The sequence below is a fragment of the Pristis pectinata genome, chromosome 32, assembly GCF_009764475.1.
Source record: "Pristis pectinata isolate sPriPec2 chromosome 32, sPriPec2.1.pri, whole genome shotgun sequence".
Taxonomy (NCBI): Eukaryota; Metazoa; Chordata; class Chondrichthyes; order Rhinopristiformes; family Pristidae; genus Pristis; species Pristis pectinata.
The window spans coordinates 2,471,672-2,486,349 of NC_067436.1; the positions used below are offsets into that span (position 1 = coordinate 2,471,672).

A 14,678-nucleotide genomic window follows, 5' to 3' on the forward strand; every position below is an offset into this window, starting at 1 on the left:
GTATGAGGTAGGGTGGATTGGGGTGGGATGATGGGGGGGTGAGGTATGGGGTAGGGTGGGGTGAGGGTTGGGATGGTGAGGGGTGAGGTATGGGGTAGGGTGGGGTGAGGGTTGGGATGGTGGGGGGTGAGGGTTGGGATGGTGTGAGGTGAGGGGTGGGGTAGGGAGGGGTGAAGGGTGTGTGGGGTGGGGTGGGAGGGGAGGCCGGGGGGCTGCCCCAGCTGATGGCAACATGGACCTGGCAGGGTGAGTGGGTTAGGGGCCAAACCACCGGGTTGCCCAGTGGTTGGTTAGTGGATTAGCAGGGTTATTGTACATGTGGACACGGTGTCACTTTTAGTCGTGTATGGTTAAAGTCAGGAATACTTTGGGTAGGCGAGCAGTGAGTTATTGCGTCTGCTAGACTGATACTCACTTTTGTCTGTTACAGGGATGTTCCGCCCAAGAATGGGATTGAGGACTTCTTTTCTCATGAGATGTACAATTGCTACTCCATGGCCCCAACCTTCTTGGAATTATGTGAGATGGTCAGCAGGTATTGGGATATTCAGTACCGTTTACATTAAAAATAGAAGCAGGAATGGGTCATTTGACCACTCGTACCTGACCTCTTTCCTCCATAGGGACCAATTATGTTGAGTGTAAAGGCCACATTGCTCCTTAAGTTCATTACATGAACTTAATGCAGCCTTCTCCATAAATTCACAGGGAACACATTTGGCACAGCTAATAGAGCTGATGTGTGGCAACAAGGCCAAGGCCCATCCTTGGCAACACTGGGATACAGGCAGAATTTCAGCATGTAGTGGGAACAGGCCCTTTAGCCCACTATGGTGAGCCGAACTAATTGAGCTAATGACGCCTAATTAAACTAATCCCTTTTGTTTGCACGTGGTCCATATCCCTCCATTCTCTGTATATTCATGTGCCTATCTAAGAGCCTCTTAAATGCCTTTATCATATCTGCCTCCACCACCACCCCAGACAGTACATTCCAGGAACCCGCTACTCTCTATATAAAGAAAACTTGCCCTGCACATCTTTGAACTTTCGTCCTCTCACCTTAAGTGCATGCCCTCTAGTTTCGAACCTGGGAAAAAGATTCTGACTGTCTACTCTATCTAAGATTCTCATAATTTTAGGAGATTCTATCAGGTCTCCCTTTAGCCTCTACTGCTCCAGAGAAAACAACCCTAGTTTGTCCAACCTCTCCTTGCAGCTCATATCCTCTAATCCAGGCAGCATCCTGGTGAGCCTCTTCTGCACCCTCTCCAAAGCCTCCACATTCTTCCTGAAATGGGGTGACCAGAATTGCACACAATACTCCAAGTGCTGACTAACCAAAATTTTATATGGCTGCATTATGACTGCCTAACTCCTATACTGAATTGAATGCAATACTCCAGACGCAGCCTAACCAGAGTTTTATAAAGCTGTATCTGGAGTATTGCATTCAATTGATCAGCTGATTCTTGAACTCAGTGCCTTGACTAATAAAAGCAAGCATGCCACAAGCCGCCTTTACCACCCTAACAGCTTGTGCAGCCACTTTCAGGGAGCTATGGACTTGAACCTCAAGATCCCTCTGTACTTCAACACTGTTAAGCGTCCTGCCATTAACTGTGAACTGTCCCTTTATGTTTGATCTCCTGAAGTGCAACACCTCATACTTGCCTGGATTAAACTCCATCTGCCATTCTTTCGCCCAAATCTGCAAGCAATCTAATATCTTGCTGTATCCTTCAGCAATCTTCTACACTATCCACAAGGCCACCAGTTTTTGTGTCATCTGCAAGCTTACTATCCCACCCATTCACATTTTCATCCAAGTTTTTTTTATATATATAGTTTCACAAACAGCAGAGGTCCTGGTATGGATCGCTGCAGAAAACCAGTGCTGCCAACTGGCACGTTCCAGGCTGAAGGACTGCGTGCTAAGGGATGAACTGTACCTTGGTACAGCCATTGCGGAGGGTTTGTGGGGAGGGACTGCACTCTATGTCGGGCCGCCACTGGGCACTGACGGTTTGCATCCTGTGTAACTTGAAGGATGTATTGTTCAAAGAGGCCACATGAGTGGCATTGGTTCAGATTGTATTAATTTGATGACTGTACGAATGTATTGACTTGACAACAGTGTGAATGTAAAGAAAGTCATATATTGTTTTGTATTTTTTTGAATATGTTTTTTATGAACAAAGTTTAGTTTTGAAATCTGAAACAAAAACTAGTAGGGTTGCTGCCTCATAGACCCAGGTCCAACACTGACTTCGGTTACTGTCAGTGTAGGGTTTGCACTTTCTCCCTGTTACTGCATGGGTTTCCTCCGGTTTGCTCCCACATCCCAAAAATGCGCATTTTGATAGGTTAATTAGCTGTTGTAAACTGCCCCTGGGGTGTGGTTGGGTGGTCGGATCTGGCTGGAGTTGATGAGAATAAAATGGGTTAGTGTAGGATTAGTGTAGGTGGGTGCTTAATGGTCAATGAGGACCTGGTGGACAAATGAATCTATTTCCGTGCTGTATGACTGACCAACAGCAGCAGTTTTGACTCTGGATTCATTTTAATCTAAGCGTCAGCAAGAAGACAATCCCTTAGGTGCAGAGGTACCGAGGCTAAACAGAGAGAAGAATGAAATTTGGACACTTAAACTGAAGTTTTGGGGGAGGGGTGAGTTTGATGAAGCAAGGTGTGAGGAGGCTCATGTGGAGCATAAATATTGACGTAGACCTATTGGTCAAAGGCATTTTTTGTGGTTAGAATTCTGTGTAGTATTTAGACTTGAGCAATCCTTTAATTGTATTGTTTCAATTTATATCCAGAAACTCTCAGTCACTGTCAGTTCACCTGCTGCTTTTCGGATATAATTTTAAATTACCAGAATAATCACTGTACTTTCTTACTAGGCAAACAGTGGAAATCAGTGAGACACCTAGCCCCCTTGAAGTCCAACAACCACCCAAGACCAGCCTCAAACTCGAATCTACTGCGTCAGCATCAGCCAATAAGACCAGCAAAGGTTCAGCAGCCATTTTCCCTCTCCCGGAGCCCAGAGTGCCTTATCCCCGCTTCTCTGCCCTAACCGAGAGGGATCAAAGGAACTACGTGCAATTCATGCAGAAATTCAAAAATATGCAGTGGGCAACGAGGTTGCAAGGGAAAGTGTACGGACATCTGGCACAGTATTCTGTGAGTGAACTGAACAATGCACACTACAGTTTGAATTGCAAAATGTTACAGTTCTAGAATGTCATCAGAGTCCTGTGGGCTCTCACATTTACAGGTCATGTTAACTAGAGCAAAATGAGGAAAGGCTATTCAACTGCTCCATCCTGCTCTGTCGAGAGGCCACCGTTCCCTCATCAACTATCTCCTTTCACAGTACCTCTTAAAAAACAAAACTGAGCAGTGTTGCAATTGTTGTAATTGATTAAGTTCCATACAAGCTTCCTCCTACCCGTCTCTTTCTCAGCCTACCTGCACACCATTCTATTCATTTCACCCCAAGTAAATCCTGTAGCAGCACGTTCCACAGTTTGCTCACTCTCTGGGTGTATTTATGTTCCCAAGTTCTGATCGTCCTCACAGTTGAAATATCTTCTTCAATCCTGGCAACATCCTCATAAATCTCCTCTGCACCCCTTCAGTGCAGTCATATCTTTCCTGCGATGTAGTGACCAGAACTTTGTTGCAGGACTCCAGCTGTGGCTTAAGGACAGCTCCAGGATAACCCAAAAGCAAAAGTACTGCAGATGATAGAAACACTGGAGGAGGATAGAAACACTGGCTGGAGGAAGGTGGGCAGTACTGGTGGAGCACCTCTGTAGATGCTGGTTAATCCACTGAGTATTTCTAGCATTTTCTGTCTTTATTCCAACATAATCTCCCACTCTTGTATTCTGTTTCATGGCCACCTTATCGACCCATCCTGCTATGTGGAAGGATCTGTGGACATGTACTCCAAGGGCTTTCTGTTCCTCCACACCACTCTATATCCACCCGTTGACTGTATATTTCCACGCCGTGTTGCGCCTCCCCAAATGCACTACCTCACACTTCTACAGATTAAATTTCAACTGGTCAGGCCATCTCTATCTCCCTGAAGCCTGAAACAAAGTTTAACTTTTACTGGTGGGTATAAATAACCCAATGGGTCTGGTGCAAAAAAACAAACAGCTGGAGGAACTGTGCGGCTCAGACAACATCTGTGGAGGCAGAGGGATGGCTGATATTTCGGGTTAAGACCCTGCATCAGGACTAGAGATGGTTGGTATAAAGGGGGGAGGGGGGAGACAGGCTGGCAGGTGATGGGTAGAATCAGGCGAGCAGGGGGATGGTGGGTAGATGGAGCCAGGTGGGGGATTGGGTGTGGATGGGGTGTGGTTGGGCGATGGTGGGTAATGGGTAGAAACGTGCTTTTTCTGTGTTTAGTATTGGGCTGATATTTTTGTCCACCAGCTCCAGTGACTTTGTATTTTTGTAACTTGGAAACCAGTTTGGTATGGATTAACCAGTTCTGCAGAGCTTGAACATAACTTTTGAATTCTGTACCTCAACAAATGAACCCCAATGTTTGGTTTCGGCTTTTGATAACTTTGTTAACTTGTTTTTTTATTTTTAATGATGAGTGAATCTGTAACCCTAAGCCCCATCTGGTCGTTTATTTTCCGAGGGTCATCATGCTTCCTACCAAACCAAGTCAAGTTTATTACCATGTGCATGAGTACGGTGAGGTGCAGGTACAATGAAAATCTTACAGCAGCATCACGGGCATATGGGTTCAAACAACACACGGGACATAAATTATACATACAAGACAGTGAAGAGAAAAAAAAGACTGTGCAAAACAAGACGTTAGTGCAAAAAAACCCACAATCAGACACGTCCATAGTAGTGCAAGAGGTGGCCGTAGTGTTCCGTTGCTGAGGTAGGGTTAGGGTTGTGCAGGTCAGTTCAAGAACCTGATGGTTGTAAAAAAGTAGCTGTTCCTGAATCTGGTGGTGTGGGTTCTGTACCTCCTGCCCAACAGTAGCAGTGAGAATAGGGCATGGCCCAGATGGTGGGGATCCTTCTGGAGGCTGCGCTTCCTGTAGATGCTGTTGATGGTGGGGAGGGCTGTACCTGTGATGGACTAGGCTGTGTCCACAACTCTCTGCAGCCTCTTAGTTCCCTTGTGTTGGAATTGCTGTATCAGGCCGTAATGCAACCAGTCAGGATACTTTCAAAAGTGCGTCTGCCAAACGTATTGTCTCAGTTGCAACTATAGTGAAATTCATTTGCCAATTACATACTGTTGAGCTAATTATTAATGTCTTCTTGCCAGTTTTAATCTCTATCCTCAGATCTCTCTGTTCTTGAACCCATTTTAGAATTGTAATCCTTGCTGTAATTTTTTTCCCATTTATCTCACTGATTTCCATTGTTATTCCTTTTAAATTAACTCCTCTCCAATTTACTACCTTAGATAAAGTATCGAATATTTTTGTACGTGGGTTTGCCTTCAGTTAGTAATGTGCACCATCTGCATTGTGGTACTCTGTCACAGGAGCTGAAGAATACCGTCTGGAGTGAGATGCCAGATTTCATGAAACATCTGCAGAATGTGGCAAGGATGTGTGCAGAGGATTATGATGTCATCAGTCACGATGCTGCCCGTTACACTGAGGTAGTGTATGGATTTACACTCTGGCAATTATTGAACTACCTTACATGTTTGTGTTTAGGATTTTCCAATATTCGTTTCTCTTCTGACAAGTCTAGTTTAGTATGTGCTTGAATTCAGTTTGACTTATGCTTCCAGCTTCCTGCACGCTGCTGCATAAAGTCACTCCAGCAATGAGCTGTTGTGGAGATAATCTAAAACAAGAGGGTAAAGTCTTAGGTGAGAGAATGGAGTTTTAAAGGGAATCGTAGGGCAAAGTTTTCGCACAGAGAGTGGTTGATATCTGAAACTTTCTGCCAGAGGAGGTGGTGGAATTGGATACGATCACTACATTTAAGAGACGTTCAAACGCTTAAACCAACAAGGGATAGAAGGTCCTAATGCAGGCAGATGGGATTGGTGTGGATGGCAAAAAGGTCAGCAGGTGGGCTGAAGAGTCCGTTTCTGTGCTGTGTGACTCAGCTCCACACCTCTGGCTGTGGTATTGTACCAATCTGTTCCATTGAAGCAGGGAACAAACTATGGCCATGTCTTTACTCTTTGCCTTCATCGTGTCTTGATCTGTAATTTAGCAGAAGAGTATAGTGTGAGGAACTGTGAAGCTATCCACTTTGGTAGAATAAATAGAAAGCTTGAAGTTGTTTCAAAGCAGAGATGCTACTGAATGCTGCAGTACAGTGGAATCTGAATGAAACACAAAGTTAGTATGCTAGTACACAGAAAATGACCTTTGGCACAGAAGGATTGGCTGCCTGGTCAGTGAATTTGCAGAATAACTGCACTCGTACACTGTTCCTGTTTCCTGCCATTCAATGGCTTCAGACGTTGAATAAAAACAGTGTTTGTGATTCACTAGCTCTGCGTAAAGAGCCATTTCTGATCAGGCATTGATAACAAAAGGATTGCAATAAATGCTTCCCCCATTCTTAAACTACCTTCACAGCACGGAATTGTCACAGCCCTTGCCCCTTATTTTGGATTAAAACATATAGAAGTTACAGTGGAAAAGTACATTGTTAACAATGTCACTGTATAACTAACTGCATATTTACAAGTTCAGTTTTTCTGATGGTTGTCTCGTTTATTGTTCATGAAGCAGCTGAGTTTGCGCTGGGACATCGCCAACACATGGTACACATCTCATTGTGTCCACCGCACACTGGTTTCAGTCAAAGATGAGGAAATTTCTGTTTCTGGCAAATACTCACCTACCATAGGATGGAGATTGCAAGTCACACAGCACAGAAATGGGCCCTTCAGCCCACTATGTCCATGCTGACCTTTGGTGTCACGTTGTTCCTTCTGCTTGCTTTGGAAAACACAACACTGGCACTAAGCTTTGGTTTCATCAAAGCAAAATCCACCTGACACATCTGCCCATCAGTAATTCAGCCAGCAACTATCCTGAAATATTGTGTGGCATATTTTGGTAACAAAATAGCCGAATTTTGCCTTTTATCATCTATGTCAGTTCACCTTTCATGGTTTGAACTGTCCTTTCCATCCTCCAAACTAGGAGGTAGAGAGCTGTGAGCACAACATTGACTGCATTCCTTCTAATAAATGCATCAAATTAAACATTTCCATTGCATGTCACAGGTAACTCTGAAAGAATAGGGATAACGAAGGTCATTTTCAACTTGGAAACTGTCAGGTGGGATGTAGAAGTATCCACAGGAACTGCTTCTATCCATTTGGAAAGTGCATCCACCATGATCGTGATCACCTTTCCCATAAATTGACCTGGAAAATTCATATACAGTATGTAAGGAAATAAAAGCAGCAGCAACCTTTTTGTAAACCAGTCAGCCTCACTGTTCAATGGCTGATCCAGTTTGGCCTTGCACAACTTTCCAGTGTTCTCCCCATCCCTCTTGATGTAATTCAGATGTGTCAGTTTTCGTCACTGACTCTGCCTCGCTCACTCTCTGAGGTAGAAAACTCCCAATTGGAATGGGTTTATTATTGTCACGTACTGAGATACAGTGAAAATTGTGTGCCATCCATACAGATCAAAACATGTACACTGAGGTAGTACATGGCAAAAGCAATAACAGAATGCAGAATAAAGTTTAACAGTTACAGAGAAAGTACAGTACTGGCAGACAATAAGGTGCAAGGGCAATGACGAGGTAGATTGTGAGGTCAAGAGGTCCGTTCAAGAATCTAATGACAGCAGGATAGAACCTGTCCTTGAGCCTGGTGGTATGTGTTTTCAAACTTTTGTAACTTCTGCCCATTGGAATGAGGTGAAGGGCGACAGTCCAGGGTGGGCGGGGTCTTTGATGTTGTTGGCTGTTTTTCCAAGGCAGTGAGGAGTGTAGACAGAATTCATGGGGGGGGGCTGGTTTTGGTGATGGACTGAGCTGTGTCCATAACTCTCTGCAATGTCTTGCGGTCTTGGATGGAGCAGTTGCCATACCAAGCCGTGATGTATCCGGATAGGATGCTTTCTATGGTGCACCTGTAAAAAAAAAATTGGTGAGGGTCAACATGCCGAATTTCCTTAGCCTCCTGAGGAAGTAGAGGCACTGGTGAATTTTCTTGGCCATGGTGTGTACATGGTTGGATCAGGCTATTGGTAATATTTACACCTAGGAACTTGAAGCTCTCAACCGTCTCCACCATTCATACATATTGGGGCATGTAATCCTCCCTGCTTCCTGAAGTCAATGACTGGCTCTTTTGTTTTGCTGACATTGAGGGAAAGGTTGTTGTCATGACACCATGTCACAAGGCTCTCTATCTCCTTCCTGTACTCCGTCTCGGCATCTTTTGAAATCCGGTCCACTGGCGGTGTCATCTGTGAGCTAGTAGATAAAATTAAAGCAGAATCTGGCCACACAGTCGTGAGTGTAGAGGGAGTAAAGTAGGGGGCTGAGGACGCAGCCTTGTGGGGCACCTGTGTTGCGGATAATCATGCCAGAGATGTTGCTGCCTATCCTCACTGATTGCGGTCTTGGTCAGTAAGTCAAGGATCCAGTTGCAAAGGGAGTTTGGAGATGAGTTTGTTTGGAATATGGTATTGAAGGTGGAGCTGTCATCAATAACAAGGGGTCTGGCATAGGTGTCTTTGTTATCCAGCTGCTCTGGAGATGAGTGCAGGGCCAGAGAGATGGCATCAGCCGTAAGACCTGTTTCAGCGGTAGGTGAATTGCAGTGGGTCAAGGTTTTCTGGGAGCCTGGAGTTAATGCATGCCATGACCAGCCTCTCGAAGCACTTCATGATGGTGGATATCGGAGCAACTGGGTGATAGTCATTAAAGCACGTTACCTTATTTTTCTTTGACACAGGGATGATAGTGGTCTCAAAGCAGCTGGGAACCTCAGATTGGAGTAGGGAGAGAATAAAAATGTTTGCAAATACTCCCACCAGCTGATCCATGCAGGATCTCGGGACACGGTCGGAGACTTCATCTGGGCCAGATGCTTTTCATGGGTTCACTCTGGAAGACTGATCTTGCGTCCGCAGTGGTGACTGTGGGTTCAGGTGCATTGGAGGCTGTCGGGGCAGGTGGTGACATTCTGTTCCCCTTCTGTTCAAAACGCATATAGAATGTGTTGAGCTCTTCAGGACGAGATGCATTGTTGTCAGTGATGCTGCCCAACTTTGTTTTGTAGCCCGTTATAGCATGTAAGCCCTGCCACAACTGACGGCTGGTCTGGCACTTGATTTTGGACTGGTATTGTCTCTTGGCACCTCTGACAGCTTTATGAAGGTCGTATCTCAACTTTCTGTATAGGTCAAGGTCGCCCGATTTGAACACCACAGCCCTGGACTTCAGTAGGGAGCGGATCTCCCAGTTCATCTATGGTTTCCAATTGGGAAACACCCAGATTGACCTCTTTGGTACAGAGTCCTCTACACACTTGCTGATGAAGTCTGTGATGGCGGTGACATACTCATCTAGGTTAGCCACTGAGTCCTTGAATATGGACCAGTCTACCAACTCAAAGCAGTCACACAGAAGCTCATCTATTTCCTCAGACCAGCACTGTATGACTTTCCGGAATTGGATCCTCTCATTTCAATTTCTGTTTGAACGCAGGGAGAAGAAGCACATCCTGGTGGTCTGATTTACCAAAGTGTGGGCGGGGGGTGGCTCGGTAGGTGTCTTTGGTTGCTTAGCAATGGTCAAAGGTGTTTGGGCCCCTGGTGGGACAGGAGACGTGCCGGTAGTATTTCGGTAACACACTCTTGAAGCTGGTCTGGTTGAAGTAACCGATTATGATGAAGAGAGCCTCAGGGTATCCTGTTTCAAGGCTCTTGATGGCGGAGTACAGTTCATTTAGTGCAGGTGTCACGTCCGCCTGGGATGGGATGAAGACTGCCGTCAGAATAGTGAACTCCCGTAACAGGTAGTAAGGACAGCACTTCACCGTTAGATATTCTAAGTCTGATGAGCTGGAACTCGCCAGGACCATCACCTCCAAGCACCATAGGGAGTTGATTAGTAAGCAGACCCCCTCCACCTCTTGCTTTGCCCGAGGGCGGTCCATCTGGTGAATTGAGAAGCCCTTGGTTTGTATGGCGCAGTCAGGTGAAGCAGATGTGTCTGGTGAGACAGAGCACACAGCAGTCCTTCATTTCCCTTTGATAGATAAGTCTAGCTTTAGGTTCATCTACTTTATTTTCAATAGTCTGGATGTTAGCTGCGGAGGGAGGACTTGAAATCCTGCTGTTTCAATCTCAACTGCAGCCCAGTTCTCCTACCACATTTCTGGTCAGGCCTGGGAGTTTTGGTATGTAGTCAGCCATACCATGAGGTAAGTGGGAGCATCTAGTGGGTCGCCGGCATGGGGCCTCCACATTGGGTGCTCTGTAGGGTCGGGCCCTCAATCCAGTGGGGCCTTGGCGTTGGGTGCTCCTGTAGGGTCGGGGATTAAGGTCTTGGCATCGTAGTCTAACGTTCTGAGAGAAGAAATTCCCCTCATCTCTGTCAGAAACAGATGACTCTTTATTCTGAAACTATACACTCTGGTTTTCAATACCAGAAATTCAACTTTGTCTTGTGCTGTTAGCTCCAGACATTAAAAACCCAAATCTCTTGAAGTCCAGAATTGAAAGAAATTCTGAAAACATCCTGGTTAGTTGTTGTCCATTTTCTTGTCAGTTAGCGTCACAGCACCATCCAGTGTATGCAAGCTCTCAGTGAAACATGGTTTTATATTTCAAAAATAAACTTTATTCATAATAAAAGATATATACTAAAGAATAGATACAGTGCAAAATGTTTTATATTCATGGTCATTACATTCAATAGTGTTAGCTTATTTTTTTAAACCATAGCACCATTGCCACTTATGTGGCCCCCTGGGGTGATACCCCTTTCATTGTTGGAGGGGCTTCCCCACCTGACTCGGCCCTTCCATGTGTGGTAGCAGAAGGAGCCTGGACTGCGGTCCTTCCCCACAGAGCCTTTGCATTGGCTGCACTGAGCTTCAGTGTATCCCTCAGCACGTACTGCTGAGCCTGGACTGTGCTGTTGGCAACATTCCCTTACGGACATCTTCCTGTGCTGGAAGATCAACAGATTTGGGGCAGACCAAAGAGTGTTTTTCATCGAGTTGATGGTCTCCCGGCAGCACTTGATGTCTGTCTCAGTGCGTGACCCTGGGAACAGCCTGTGGATCGGAGATTCCTCTGTTACACAGCAGCTGGGGATGACCCGGGACATGGACCCTTGCACCCGTCTCCGCACCCTCTTAGCAAATCCACAGTCTGCAGAGAGGTGGGTGACCATCTCTTCCCCACCACAGCTGTCCCAAGGGCAGCGTGTGTTGGGAATGATATTTCATTACAGGATTCTGTAGTGAAAGTGTGCTGCCCAGTGTAATTTTTATGCGCTTGTTGACAGTAGGGCTCTGATAAGGTGTTGCTCCTTGAATTTATAGTGAACTTCATTGGAACTTTCATAAGAAGTCACCGTGAGAGGAGAGTGAAGCAAGGTGAAAGGCTGCACCGCGGACAGTGGAGATGTTCATTAAAGCAATGACCCACCCTGTGTGTGTACCTCCATTGTAGAGGGAGCACAGAGGAAAACCAGACCTCCTCATTGTGAGGTAGCTCATAGGCACCACCCAGTGGCTAAAGTCTGAAACAATGTGCTGGCTCTGATCTCCACAGTGTAGAGTTTGGGGCGCGTCCTGTGAATGGGTTGGGTCCAGTCCCCAATCCGGTGTGGGGTAGGGGTGTACGGTTTCTTTCAAGGGAAGTTAGATTGGCAGGGCAGGGAGAAATCATAAACTAAATCCATAAGTGAAGCCCAAGCCCAGGGAAAAGGCTGGCCAGGGTTAAATCTGAATCAGATGGCCATATTTCTTGGATTGCTCAGTGCCTTGGGGTCATATTTAAGATCTGAGAAATGTTACCTTTAACATTGAAAATAACTGAAGACTGTCACCTTTCAACAGTGATGCTAGAAGTATACAGTTATGAGGGCTCAGACAGGGTAGAGTCAGAATCTATCTCCCATGGTGGAGGTGTCCAAAATAAGAGAGCATAGGGTTAAGGTGAGAGTGAGGAGGTTTAGAGGAGATCAGAGGGGGATTTTATTTCACACACACAATGGCAAGAGTGTGGAACACACAATGGAGGCAGGCACTTTCACAATATTTAAGAAGCATCTAGACAACTACTTGAGTTGCCAAGGCATAGAAGGCCACAGACAAAATGAGTGTAAGTGTGACAAGTGTGGATAAGTACGATGGTTGACGTGGTAGGCCTGTTTAAGTGTTGTATGACTCTATGCTTCTATAAATGGACAGTTTTGGGAATTAAAATTACTCTCACTGTGTTGACTTGGGATATAAAATGGCAGAGACTATACCAGATGACTTTATGGCATCAACAGAGAAAGAGGTCGATAAGCCCCTGCACTCGGGCCAGCTTTTTGAAAGTTGTCAAAGTGAATTCCTCACCTTAACATTTTTCCCCCATATTTTTGCCAAATATACAAATACAATGAGAGGTGGGACTAGGGAGTACTGAGGAACAGAGAGACCTCAGTGTGCCAGTCCCTGAAGGAGGCAGCACAGGAAGATAAAGTGGTGAAGAAGGCCGGTGGGATACTTGCCTTCATTAGTTGGGGCAATGAATTTAAAAGCAGGGAGGTTGTGGTACAACTTTGATAAAATATTGGTTAGGCCAAAGCTGGAATATTGTGTGCAGTTCTTGTTGTCACACTCCAGGAAGGACAGGATTGTGCTGGAGAGGGTGCAGAGGAAGTACCTAGGCTGGTGCGTTTCAGTTATGATGAGAGACTAAATAGACTGGGTTTATTTCCATTGGAGTGGAGGAGGCTGAGGGGGACCTGAAGGAGGTGTACAAAATTTAAAGGGGCATAGGTGGTAAGAAACATTTCCCCATAGCAGAGGTATATAAAACAGGAGGGCATAGGTTTAGGGTGAGGGTTAGGTGGTTTAGAGGGAATCAGGATGGTTGGAATCAGCAACAGGTTGTGTGATAGGTGGTGGAGGCAGAGACTCTCAACATTCAAGAAACGTACACACATGAATCAGCAAGGTGTAGCAGGCTTTGGTCCAAGTGCTGGTAAACGGGATCATTGTAAATGGGTACTTGATGCTCAGCATAGACATGGTGGGCTGAAGGGCCTGTTGCTGAGCAGTCTGTCTCTGAAACTACTTTTAGCGTCTCATTTCTGTCTTCAGTAATTGAACTCTGGATCAACATAACTGTACATGTGAAGAGGTTCTGCTCCTTTCCCCTGCAACTCTTTCCCAATTATTTCAAATATCTGAGCTTTCCTACTGACCACTTGTCAGAGAAGAATCGTTTCTCTCTGTGTTCTCTACAGTGCTCCTCATTATTATCATTATGTTTGTCAGTCTCCTTTCACCTTCTCTGCTGTAAGTAGGACAATCTCAGCTTCTCCGGTTGGTTTACAGATGGGTCCATTATTGAGGCTTTGCACAGCTCATGAATACGTGTGTGCATATGTCTGCATAAATGTGAAGAAGAGACATGATTGTGTGTTCAGTGCTTGCTGTGATTGAAGGACCAGAAAGTTGATCCTTGCATTTCTTTTAACAGGAGGTTTTGCAAGTGTGGAATGAAAGTCTGAAGAAATATCCAGAACTTTATACTGTCAATGAAATTACCAGCATCATGGGAGGGAAATTCATCCCAGATCTCACCCTCCAACTGGAGAAGAAGCTTCTGTGCCTGGTAATGGAATGTGCTGAATATCTGATTGCATTCAGTTCCTGTTTCTCAGCAGTTTCATCATTGGGGATTGATTGTAAAAACAAAAAAGACCTCTAATGTTTTTCCATTAGGAGGGATGGTCATGCAGAACAAGATGGTCAGTGATTGCTGTTTAACTGAACCTCAGCTAATTTATTCCCTCTTATGATGGAGGCAAAAGGGATGGGCCTGTTGTCCCTCAGAGTCTGACATAACAACATGCAGATTAGAAGCAAGAGTAGACCACACGGCCCCTCAAGCCTGCTCTGCAGTTTAACAAGACTGTGGCCGGTGTTTACCCCAACTTCACATTCCTATTTACCCACGGAAGCCTTTCACTCCCTTGCTAATCAAGTATTTATCCACTTCTGCCTTAAAATATTCAAAGATTCTACTTCTGCTGCCCTTTAAGGATGAGCATTACAAAGACTCACGACCCTCTGAGAGGAAAAAAAATTCACCTTACCTTAGTTTTATTTGCAAACAGTGACTCAGAGTTCTGGATTCTCTCAGAAGAGGAGACATCCTCTCTCCATCCACACTGTCAGGACCCCTCAGTATCTTGCACATTTCAGTCAAACCACCTCCCACTCTTCTACATTCCAGCCGGAACAACTCTACCCTGTCCAACGATTCTGCATAAGACAACAAGTCCCTTCCAGGTATCATTCCAGCAAACTTTCTCTGAACTGTTTCGAGCACATTTACATTCTTCCTTAATACGGAGACCAAAAATTGTGCACTGTACTCCAGATGTGGTCTCATCAGTGGCCTAAATAAATGGTGAGAAACCTTCCTACTATTGCATTC

General features: G+C 45.3%; 1 protein-coding gene across 2 annotated transcripts in view; it reads left to right on the forward strand.

Moving 5' to 3' along the window:
* The first annotated feature begins 435 nt into the window (after positions 1–435).
* ice2 (interactor of little elongator complex ELL subunit 2) overlaps positions 436–14,678 on the forward strand; it is a 96,435-nt gene continuing 82,192 nt past the window's right edge. For both annotated transcript variants that reach the window (XM_052042413.1, XM_052042414.1), the window contains exons 1-4: positions 436–535; positions 2,907–3,189; positions 5,546–5,665; positions 13,716–13,850. In XM_052042413.1, coding sequence (XP_051898373.1) covers positions 477–535; positions 2,907–3,189; positions 5,546–5,665; positions 13,716–13,850 — 597 coding nt within the window. In that variant the 5' untranslated portion in view covers positions 436–476. The remainder of the gene's footprint in view (positions 536–2,906; positions 3,190–5,545; positions 5,666–13,715; positions 13,851–14,678) is intronic.